General features: G+C 43.6%; 1 protein-coding gene across 2 annotated transcripts in view; it reads left to right on the plus strand.

The window, feature by feature from the left end:
- The window catches only part of Crk (CRK proto-oncogene, adaptor protein), a 28,918-nt gene that overhangs the window by 2,096 nt on the left and 14,708 nt on the right, over window positions 1-12,114 (plus strand). The window contains exon 2 of one of the 2 annotated variants that reach the window (XM_059271216.1): window positions 11,478-12,013. In XM_059271216.1, coding sequence (XP_059127199.1) covers window positions 11,478-12,013 — 536 coding nt within the window. The remainder of the gene's footprint in view (window positions 1-11,477; window positions 12,014-12,114) is intronic. The other variant, XM_059271218.1, reaches the window with a different exon arrangement.

Genomic DNA, 12,114 nt, shown 5'->3' on the forward strand with positions numbered 1-12,114 from the left:
TTTTGTTACAAAATTTGGGAATAGCAGCAGGCAGGTTTGTTAGTTTGATTTTTCTCTATACCTGGTCATTGTGGTTTTATATCTTAGCAGCTCCACCTTTTCAAAATAGATGGTTGGCCTAGGCGAGGAGCTTGCCAGTTTGTGGGTGAGGTGTGGAAAGTTCATTGGCATTGTGGCAATTTGTTTCATCATGTACCCCATTTTCTCTATGGGCAGTCAGTTCACTTGCTGTCTTTACTTTATGATGGTTACTTAATCTTTGTTTTCCCCATTAAGCTCTTTTTTTTAAAGCCACACAGGAATTACCTGAGTTTTAGAGAGGCATATATAATATTAATAGCTAACATTTATTGACTGGTTAGCGTGTGCCAGATGCTTTGCTGAGTGCTTTGTGTGTCTTATATAAGTAGCTGTCAGTAACAGTATAGTGAGTGAAATACTGCAATTTCCATTTACTAAAATATTCACAGTTTTCAGATGAGGAACTAGAAATCCAGTAACTTGTAAGGTCATACATTCAGTCTATAACTAAGCCAGAATTTGAGCTAGACAGTGTGACCTGAGAACTGACCCAACCCTTCATTATATAGTTTTGTTATTCTTTGTTTATTTGTTTGGGATCCCTGAAGTGCACACAGGAAACTCCATTCTTTTGTTGTGAGACAGAGGCTCACTGTGCAGCCCTAACTGGCTTGCAACTGTCTATATAAACCAGGCTGACTCTGAAAAATCCTCCTGCCTCTACCCAGCTCATAATTTTAAATAAATAAATAAGTAAAAATAAGAGCTAGCAGGATGGCTCACTAGGTAAAGCACATGTCTTGAAAGCCTGAGGATCTGAGTTTGATCCTTGGATCCCAAGGTAGAGTAAGAAAATCAACTCATAAGGGTTGTCCTCTGACCTCCCCACACCTATATCATTCATGCATACATCATACACACACACACACACACACACACACACACACACACACACACAGTAAGAGGCATGTGGGTAAGATAGGCCAGGGATTGTCACCTTATCCCAATAACAGTTTGTTTGAGATGGAATAATTTTGTAGCTCTGACATGGGACTCACTATGTAGATAATGCTAATGTCTAATTTACAAAGATCCTGCCTCTGCCTTGATGTTGGGATTATAGGCCTGAGCCATTAGGCCCAGCTCAGTGACCCTATTTGAACTTAGCATAGATCTTTAGCTCCCTCAGATGATCTCCTATGCTGCTATAGCCTTGGAGCATCTTGACTCTGCCCCAGAGCCATAGGGGAAAGTTTGTTCAAGTTTACTGGTCATATTCTGTAAGGTTGGGCTTCAAGAGGAGCCTCTTGGGAAGACTTGAACAGTTGATCCACTAGTTTCTTCTGTTTGAAACAGTAAAGACTAGATTTTTGACTGATAGAGTCCTAAACTGAATGAGAAGGTGGGAGTGTACCTCAGTTGATAGAATTCTTTATTCTAGTAAGACTGAAGGCTCCAATTTCAGTCCCCTGCATCACACAGACCAGGCTTAGTGGCACAGACCTGTAATCTCAGCACTTGGGAGGTGGAGGTAGAAAGTTCACAGTACAAATCATCTCTGCCTATGTAGTGAATTGGAGGCCAAAAAACCAAACTTGAATAAAGTGTGTGTGTGTAATCTAAAGACAGGGTCTCATTATGTAAGTCTGTCTGGCCTCAAACTCAGAGAGCCACTTGCCTCTGCCTGGGATTAAAGGTGTGGGCCACCACACTGGACATACATTTTACATATTCTAGTGACAAGTAAGACTGGGTTCCAATTAGTTATCTGCCACTTCTTCTATGTGTTTACATTTATTTTTGTTTCATGTGTGGTGTTTTGCCTGCATGTATGTTTGTGAAGATGTTGGATTCCCTGGAACTGGAGTTACAGACAGTTGTGAGTAGTCAAATGGGTGCTGGAAAATTGAACCTGGGTCCTCTGCAAGAGCAGCCAGTGCTCCTAACCGCTGAGCCATCTCTCCAGTCCCACCTGCCACTTCATACTCACTTTGGGTGATTTTTTTTTTTTTTCTAAACTTTTCTTTGTTTTGGCTTCTTCTGTGAAAGTTGGAAAATAGCAACACCTCATAGGGTGGGCTGTTACAATGAGTAAATGGATTCAAATATATAAAATACTTGAATGTGGCAGGCATATTAAGTAAATACCCAGGTTATAATTATTAAGAATATAATGACGCGCAGGGCGTGGTGGCTCATGCCTTTAATCTCAGCACTCAAGGGAGGCAGAGGCAGGTGGATCTCTGAGTTTGAGGCTAGTCTTATCTGCAGGGTGAGTTCTAGGACAGCCAAGGCTACATCGAGAAACCTTGTCTTGAAAACCAAAAAAGAAAAAAGAAAAAATATAACGATGTTAGAAGGTAGTTCTGAAAGGCTTTTTGGCATGCACAGTGTGGTTGGTAAACACAGGACCACTTAGGGAGTAATGCTGAGTAGAAAGGAGTAGAGTGCTTGAGGTGTGAAAAGGCCTTGGGTCTAGTCCATGGAAACAGCATTGTAATTGCTGTTACCTGTACAATTGAAGCTTTCCACCTGTTGTCTAGAGGGTGCGGGAGCCTCAGAGCTTTCCTTGGGCTGGGGATGTAGCTTACTGGTAAGAGTGTTTGCTTAATACACACTGTGATCATCTTAATACAAGGCTGTGATCATCTTACCTCACTTTGGAGATGAGTGGTCAGGGTATCCCTCTAATCTAATGGTTTCAGAGAAGTTCTTTCTTGTCTTTCTTTTTTAAAAATTTTCTTTATTTTTATTTTACATATATGATTGTTTTGCCTGCAAGTATATAAATATACCACGTACATGCAGTGCCTGCTGAGACCAGAAGAAGGTGTTATTAGATCCTCTGGAACTGGAGATGGTTGTGTACTACCATGTGAATGCTGGGAACTGAACCCAGGTCCTCTGCAAAGCAGCGTGTGCTCTTAACTGCTGAGCATCTCTCCTGCTGCTCTCCAGAGTTCTTTAGTAGTTACGAGAGACTTCATGCAAAAAAAAAAAAAAAAAGTCCCATGGTCAGATAGAACAGGTTTATTCACTGTAAGACTTGCCACCAGCTTTACTGTGCTTCTGTGAATTGCAGATTTCCAGGAGAGAATTCTGAGTTTGTTGGACCTATCCTACTGTTCTGCTCTTGAGAGTTATCAAGATAGTGTGGAATCTTCTCTGGCAGAAGTGTAATTCAAAGAATTTTTTGGGTGAATTGAAATTTTCTTGGAGTTGGGTCTGTAATGTGTATGTGTTTATGTGTGCCTGGGTATGAAGGCTAGAGGTGGTGTTGGGCATCTTCCACTATTGATTGTCACTTTTTTTTTTCAAGGCAGAGTTTCTCTGTGTATCCCTGGCTGTCCCGGAACTCACTATGTAGACCAAGCTGGCCTTGAACTCACTGAGCTCTGCTTGCCTCTGCCTCCCAAGTGCTGGGATTAAAGGTGTGCGCCACCACCGCCTGGCTGTCACTTTATTTTTTGAGAAAGGATTTCTTACTATTCCTGAATGTCACCAAATGACTAGACTGGTAGGCTCATGAGCCCCTGGGATTCTTCAGCATTAGCCTCCCAGTGTTGGGTTTACAGAAATAAAGCTTGGTTTTTCATTGTGAATGCTGGGGGTCCAAATTCAGATCCTTGTGCCTGTGCATCAAGTTTTACCCACTGAATCATCACCCCAGCCTGAAATTTCTTAAGGAATTGAGAGGGTTTGCGGAAGGATGAATCTGAAATTTCGTCTCATTTAGAATCTGTGGTATACTTTTTTGTACATTTTTTAAAATTTTGTGTGTATATGTGGGCATATGAGTGCTACAGGGCCCATATGGAAATCAGAGAAAAACTTGGTGGGAGTCTGTTCTACCATGTGAGTTTAGGGATCAAACTAAGGTTGTCAGGCATAGGGCAAATGCTTTTACCTACTGAGTCATCTTGCTGACTCCCAGCCTTTTAATAAAATTTATTTATTGTAAACTTTTATTGTTACGTGTGTGTGCATGATATAGGTGGTGGGTTGCATGTTCTGAGGTGTATGTGTGGAGATGAGTGAGAACTGGTTCTCTCATTCACTGGGTATATATGGGTTTCAGGGACCAAACTTACGTTGCCAGTATAGCCCTGGTGGTCCTGGAACTAGCTGTAGACCAGGCTAGCCTTAAACTCAGAAATCAGCCTGTCTCTGCCTCCCGAATGCTGGGATCAAAGGCGTGCGCCACTGCTGTCTGGCCGCCGCTAATTTTTTTAAAGGCAGAGTTGTTATGTTAGCTTTTGGGAAACGGGTTTCACTTTAGATTAGGCTGGTCTCTCCATCTTGTCTCCCCCTCTGTGCATGGCACTGGCCACTTTAGAAGTTATTAGATAGGTGTTTGGCCTGTTTTACAAAGAAACTGAGGCACAGAGAAGGAATTAGATAGCAGTTGTAACAGCCAGTAAATGAGAATCTGATTCTATCAAACATGAATCTATAAAGTACCATGCCAATATCCACTGTTTTTAGAAGATTTTTGTTTTCATAGTCTTTTTTTTTTTTTTTTTTTTTTTTTTTGGTTTTTTTTTTTTTTTTGGTTTTTCAAGACAGGGTTTCTCTGTGTAGTTTTGATGCCTGTCTTGGGTCTCGCTCTGTAGACCAGGCTGGCCTCTGAACTCAGAGATCTCAGAGATCCGCCTGGCTTTGCCTCCCGAGTGCTAGGATTAAAGGTGTGCGCCACCACCTCCGCTGGGCTTGTTTGCATAGTCTTTATTCCCTTGTTTATTGTTAATATTTGTTACGTTTTCTGAAATGGTCTCATGTAGCTCAGGCTGGCCTGGAACCTCCTCTATGTAGCCAAAAATGATCTTGAACTCCTGATACTTCTGTTTCCACCTCCCAGATATTGGGGTTATAGGCACATGTTATGCCAGGCTTCCTTAGTCTTCAGAATTCCTTGTTAGATGGAAGGCAGCAGCCTTTGTATTAGACCAGTATTGGGTATTTATTTATTTAAGCAACTTCTGTATGATATAGGCAGAGGAGGAGGAAGAAAGGAACAGTAATGAAGTAAAGAGGAAGTGCTGTGTGATTTTGGAAGGGTTGATGGTGGAGCAGCTCTTGGTGATCTTGTCAGAAGTTACCTAGCCAGTTTTAGCACAGTGCCCTCAGGTGTTACGAATTCTTTGGGGAATGACATTGTAAAAACTGATGTGACCTGAGGCTTGAAAAGCTTAAAAGTAATTGGTTTTACAGATAGCAGAGAAGCACTTAACAAAAAGAAAAAAAAAAAAAAAAAAAAAAAGAATCCAACTGTTTGCTTATTTTTGTTTGTTTATTTTGTTACTTGTCCCACTACATATCTTTGGCTGGCCTGGAACTCAATTCGGAGACCAGGGTACCCAGGAAATTAGAACAGTCTTTCTGTTTTAGCCTCTTAAATTCTGTGATTACAGGCGCTTACCACCACACCTGTTAATACTTATTTTTTTGATATGTTAATTCATAACTGCACACTCAAGCCAGGGCCTAGTGATGTAAGCCTATATAATTCAAGCTCCTTGATAGGCTGGGGCAGGAGGATTACAAGTTGAAGCCTTGTCTAGGCTACATGGTAAGTTCAAGGCTAATCTGGGCAATTTAGTAAGAACTTTTCTCAATGAAACTTGCCTAGCATGTGTGAGGACCTAGGTTTGATCTCAATGTCTGAACTGCACATTCAGAATCTCATCAGGTTTGATATGGAGTGGGTGAAGTTTTCCGAGTCCCGGGTAGCTCTGAAGCTATAGGCTCTGTAGCTGGTTCTGTCCTCTAGACTGACGACTGTATCTCCTTCCTTTCCCGCCCTTCTGTTTCCTGCCTTTGGCTGTTTGTGGTTAGAAGGATGGAAAAGGAACCCGAATTCATAGCTGTGGTGAGGTCTGGGCTTATCTATGACTTATGTGCATTCTTTTCCCTTTTCTTCCCTTCTGGGGTTGCAATCAGTGAAATTTGCCTGCCCCATCTATCTGATTGCCAAGTAGTCAAATTAGGCGTCCCTCCATTATTGTAGTGCTAACACCGTACAAGTGTGCAGGTAAAGTGTGTCAAAGGTTTTGTTTACTGCTTTGCTTGTATTTTGTTAGTTTGGGATTGCCAAGCCAAAAGAAAAAGGCCAGTTTATACCATGCAGCATTAGCAGCATTAGAACAAGAAAAGAATTAAACTTATCTTTGATGTTTTTTTTTTTTAAAGTGGTTTGTGTGTTTTGTCTGTGTGTGTGTGTGTGTGTGTGTGTGTGTGTGTGTGTGTGTGTGCGCGTGCGTGCGTGCCTGCGCGCGCGCACCACTTTTGTGCTTGGTGCCCTTGGGGGCCAGAAAGGGTGTTGGATCTCCTGAAACTAGAGTTGCAGTTTCTGGGAACCTGATCATCTGCAAGAGCAGCATGCATGCTTAACTGCTGAGCCGCTGTTCAAGCCCACATCTCACTTGGTGTGCTGGAGGAGCTTCTGAAGCTTATCCTTTTAAAATTTCATTGCACCCACCTTTCAAAGGGGTTTAACTTAGTGGTACTCTTGGTTCTTCCAGCAGCCCCCAGCTTCACACAAGCACATTCCACTTGCCCTTAGTACTATAATGGGGGGGTGGGGGCAGCAGTGAGTGACAGGGAGTGTTTGCCTTCCTTCTTAGATTACGGGTGCTTTGGAAATGTTCCTGACTCGACAGAACTGCCCTTTCCTTCTGATTTGGGACAGGGTTTCTCTGTGTAGCTTTGCGCCTTTACTGGAACTCCCTGGAGACCAGGCTGGCCTTGAACTCACAGAGATCCGCCTGGCTCTGCCTCCCGAGTGCTGGGATTAAAGGCGTGCACCAACACCACTGCCCGGCGGCTGCTGCTGGGTTTTATAGGAACACATCTCCCATTGCAGTAACAGCCAAGATGGCTTTCTAAGACACCCTCCTTTGTTTCTTACTCATCACACTGTTCACACTTTTGTCTCTTTGTTTCTTAAAGCTGGAAGTAGAATTTCATTTTACCTCTTTCCCTAATTTCAGAGTTAAGCATGTATGTTGATTAAGAATAATTCACACGGGCCAGAGACATGGCTCAGCAGTTAAGATTGGTTCCTGCTCTTCCAGAGGACCAGAGTTCTGCTCCCAGCAGCCATATCAGACTGCTTACAACCACCTGTAACTCCAGCTCTAGGTGATCTGACCTCTTCTGGCCTCAAGGAGCACCTATTATAGCTGGTATGGCACACAGGCACATGCATATAAATACAAACAAATCTTTGTTTGTTTGTTTGTTTGTGTAGACCAGGCTGGCCTTGAACACAGAGATCTGACTGCCTCTGCCTCCCTAGTGCTGAGACACCACCACCTGGCAAAATAGTCTTAAAAAAGGAATAATGTATGGGGCTGATGAGATGACTCAGCAGGTAAATAAAAGCTCTTGCCACCAAGCCTGGTGGTCTGAGTTCAATCCCTGGGACCTACATGGTGTAGTGAGAGGATCTACCCAATAGAATTGTCCTCTTACTAACAAACACAGACAGAAACATTAACCCACACACAGGATATATAATTTCAGAAAAATTTTAATAATATGTGAGGTGGCTCAGTGGGTAACAGCACTTGCCAGGAGAGGACTGGTGACCCGAGTTAGCTCCCTGAAACTCATGTGACAAAGCTGGATCCAGTAGCTCACACCTGTAATCCTAGTACTCCTAAGTGACTGGACTACAAGGCACAGCAAAAATAAGAGAGACCTTGGCCCGGTAGGGTGGAAAGAGAAAACCAACTTCTGTGAGTTGTCCTCTGACCTCTTCACACATATACAGTCATAATACAAATAAATAGGTTAGGCTTGGCACATGCCTTCAATGCCAGTACTTGGGTGGCAGGACCAACTGGATCTCTATGATTTTGAGGCCAACCTGGTCTACATAGTGAGTTTCTGGCCAGCCAGGACTACATAGTAAAGACCCTGTCTCAAAACAAATATTTTAAAAAATTGGGACTGGAGAGATGGCTCAGCAGTTAAGAGCACTGGTTGCTCTTCCAGCGGTCCTGAGTTCAATTCCCAGCAACCACATGGTGGCTCACAACCATCTGTAATGAGATCTGGCATGTAGGCAGAACACTGTATACATAATAAATAAATCTTAAAAAAAAAAAATTTTAAAAATATATGTAAAGTCAGGCATGGTGGCTCATGCTTCTAATCTCAGTACTCAGGAAACTAAGGCAGAAGATTCCATGTGAGTTTTTTTTAAAGAGTAAGTGACGCTTTCTGAACACTTCTTGTCAACCATGGTTTCAATGGGGTAACAAGTAAAAGCCGTTTTGGCAGGTGCACCTTGGTCTGTGGTTGGCTAAACATTAGCAATGGAGTTTTCTGCCCTCTGTGATCTAGGACGATCTTCTTAGCAACAGATTCTTTGCTGTGTCAGCGGCTCTGCTCTGTAAATGGTCCTTGGAGCTTTCTCAACAGGAAGTACTGAGCAGATTTCTGAACAATTTCACAATTGCTATCTTCACCGAAAGTCGTCTTGAATTAGATCAGTGAGGACAGACTAGAATAGGAGCAGTTCTTTGTGAAGAGAAGCTGTAAGGTAGCATTGCTGTACAGTCATAACCAAAATAGTCTCCTCGTGTCAACTACTGTGATACACATTTAAAATCCCAGACTTGGAAGGCCGAGGCAGGAAAGCATAGGCTCAAGCCTACTCTGGGCTGTATCACATACCCTGTTTCAAAAAACAGCCACTGGGGGGTGGGATGGCTCAGTGGACAGCCTAGCAACCTGAGCTTGGCCCCTGGAGCCGACATAAAGCTGGAAGGCAAGAACTGACTCTGCCTTTGTCCCCTGATTACAATCATGCATCATGCACATACACAATACTTTTTTTTAAAAAACCAGCCAGCAGTGGTGGCTCCGGTTTCTTTCTTTCTTTCTCTCTTTTTTTTTTTTCCCCCAGACAGGGTTTCTCCGTGTAGGTGTTTTTTTTGGTTGTTGTTGCCTGTCCTGGATCTCGCTCTGTAGACCAGGCTTGCCTCGAACTCACAGAGATCTGCCTGGCTCTGCCTCCCAAGTGCTGGGATTAAAGGCGTGCGCCACCACCGCCTGCAATTTATTTATTTATTTATTTATTTATTTATTTTCCGGTTTTTTGAGACAGGGTTTCTCTGTGTAGCTTTGAGCCTTTCCTGGAACTCCTTGGAGACCAGGCTGGCCTGGAACTCACAGAGATTCGCCTGGCTCTGCCTCCCGAGTGCTGGGATTAAAGGTGTGCGCCACCACCGCCCAGCCAATTTTTTTTTTTTTTTTAATAATTAAGCTTCCAAAAATCATCTCTGTAGGCCCATCCTTAGAACCGTTGAGTTAATGTTGCAGTTTTCCTGAAGAGTGTTTACGTAGGTAGACTATGTAAGCCCTCTAAACTGCATCCCTAGACTCTGTTTCTTTTGAGCTGATGTATCTTCACTTACTATTCTTGAATTGTAGACTCAGTAAAAATGTGCTCTGTATTTATGACATACACATAGTTGTCATGAATTTTTTTCATTTATTTATTTATTTATTTTGTTTGTTTGTTTGTTTGTTTGTTTTTGGAGACAGGGTTTCTCTGTGTAGCCCTGGCAGTCCAGGAACTTGCTTTGTAGACCAGGCTGGCCTTGAACTCACAGAGCTCTGCCTGCCTCTGCCTCCCGAGTACTGGGATTAAAGGCGTACACTACCACCACCCAACTGTGGCATAGTATTTTAAGTGTCTGTACTAGATCCTTTCTCTCAGATCATTGATTGAGCAGAAATTGATGGAGGGTTAGAGGTGCAGTTATGTATTCCAGGCTGTTCCCTACCTTCCCATATAGCTGAGGATAACATTGAGCATCTGATCTTTGTGCCTGTACTTTCCAGAGTGTTAGGATTATGGACGTGTACCACCATACCAGTTTGTGAGGTACTGGGTATTAAACTCAGGGCTTAATGCAATTCTAGATAAACACTCTCCCAATAAAGCCATCTCCTTAGTTCCAGTTTTCATGTTTTTGTGATAGGCTCTCATGTACTAGGCTGCCCTTAAACTCATATGCATCTTAAGATGACCTTGGAACTCCTGATCTTCCTTTCTCCAAAGAATAGATTGAGGGACTGGGGGAGGGGAAGATTGTGAGACAGGGTTTCTCTGTGTAACTTTGGCTGTCCTAGATCTTGCGCTGTAGACCAGGCTGGCCTTAAAGTCACAGAGATCCACCTGCCTCTGCCTCGCCCCACCCCCATCCCCAGCACTGGGATTAAAGGCTTGCGTGCACCGCTACCGCCCGGCTACTTTTTGTTTTTAAAGTATGGTCTTGAGATGAAGCTATATTGCTCTTAAAGAGGACCCTAGTTGAGTTTCCAGCATTCCTACCAGGAGTTCACAACTCCTCTAACTCCAGTTACAGGGTATCCAATAGCCAAATCCCTCTTCTGAACTCTATAGGTAGCTGTGTGCACATACCTCCACACAGACACACATTCATACTTAAATCTTTGGGTCTGAGGAGACTCTGTGAATAGTAACACGCTGCTCTTGCAGAGGATCTGGGTTCAGTTCCTTACACCCACATGTCATCACACAAAGCCATCTGTAATTCAGATCCCGGGAACCTGATGCCATCTTTGGAATTGTACATTGTAGTGATGGTGATGTATAAGCTTAGAGTAGGTTCCAAGTTTTTCTCATCTCATGCGGAAGCAGTTGCATGGACGGACCTATTAAAAAGGACAGCTTGAGGCCAGGGCACTCGCCTTTAATCCAGATGGCTCTCTGGGAGCCTGGTCTACAAAGTGAGTTCCACATCAGCCAAGGCTACACAGACCATGTTTCAAAATAACAACAAAAAAAATAAGCCATGGTGGTGCATGCCTTTAATCCAAGCACTTCGGAGACAGAGGCAGGCAGATTTGTTACACGGAAAAACCCTGTCTCAAACCCCCCATCCCCACAAAAAGGAGAGCTTGCTGTTATTTCCTGAGGTCGTAGAGTACATTTGGTTACTTTATTTATGGGATAGCAGCAGAACACTGGGAGAATGACCAACAAGTGCGTGTGTTGTACTATCTTGGCGAACCCAGTGGCCTGGCCTGTCATTGCTGTCTTTTTTTCCTTCTACTCCCCATGGTGAGGGGCATCTTCCTTTCCAGAGAATGCTTATTTTATTTATTTTATATGTATAGGTGTTAGTCTGCATGGATATCTGTGCATCATGTGGGTGCCAAGTGCCCAAGGAGTCAAGAAAATGGGCATTAGACCCTGAGACTGGAGTTAGAGTTGTGAGGCCACCATTTGCGTGCTGGGAATGGAACCTGGGTCCTCTGGAAGAGGATGCTCAGTGTTAAAGGGTGATACCTGTTTGCACTGTGAAGAAAAGGTTTTGTATCCAATATTAACTAGATATGTATGAGAAATACATAAAAATCTGCTTCATATGCAGTGTAGTATAACTTCAAATGACACTTTGCTCTGTTTTTTCCAGGAGTGAGTCCCTCCCGGCTCCGAATAGGAGATCAAGAATTTGATTCATTGCCTGCTTTACTGGAATTCTACAAAATACACTATTTGGACACTACAACATTGATAGAACCAGTTTCCAGATCCAGGCAGGGTAGTGGAGTGATTCTCAGGCAGGAGGAGGCAGAGTATGTTCGAGCCCTTTTTGACTTTAATGGGAATGATGAAGAAGATCTTCCCTTTAAGAAAGGAGACATCCTGAGAATCCGGGATAAGCCTGAAGAGCAGTGGTGGAATGCAGAGGACAGCGAAGGAAAGAGGGGGATGATTCCAGTCCCTTACGTGGAGAAGTATAGACCTGCCTCCGCCTCAGTATCGGCTCTGATTGGAGGTAACCAGGAGGGTTCCCACCCACAGCCACTGGGTGGGCCGGAGCCTGGGCCCTATGCCCAACCCAGCGTCAACACTCCGCTCCCTAACCTCCAGAATGGGCCCATTTATGCCAGGGTTATCCAGAAGCGAGTCCCTAATGCCTACGACAAGACAGCCTTGGCTTTGGAGGTACATAATGTGCAAAATGTAGAAAGACGAGATCTGCTACAGGGTCTCCCTTTCAGACCTCTTACAGCTTTGTAGGAATGCTGATGCGGTACCAGCTTTGT

This window comes from Peromyscus eremicus, chromosome 8a (genome assembly GCF_949786415.1).
Source record: "Peromyscus eremicus chromosome 8a, PerEre_H2_v1, whole genome shotgun sequence".
Classification (NCBI taxonomy): Eukaryota; Metazoa; Chordata; class Mammalia; order Rodentia; family Cricetidae; genus Peromyscus; species Peromyscus eremicus.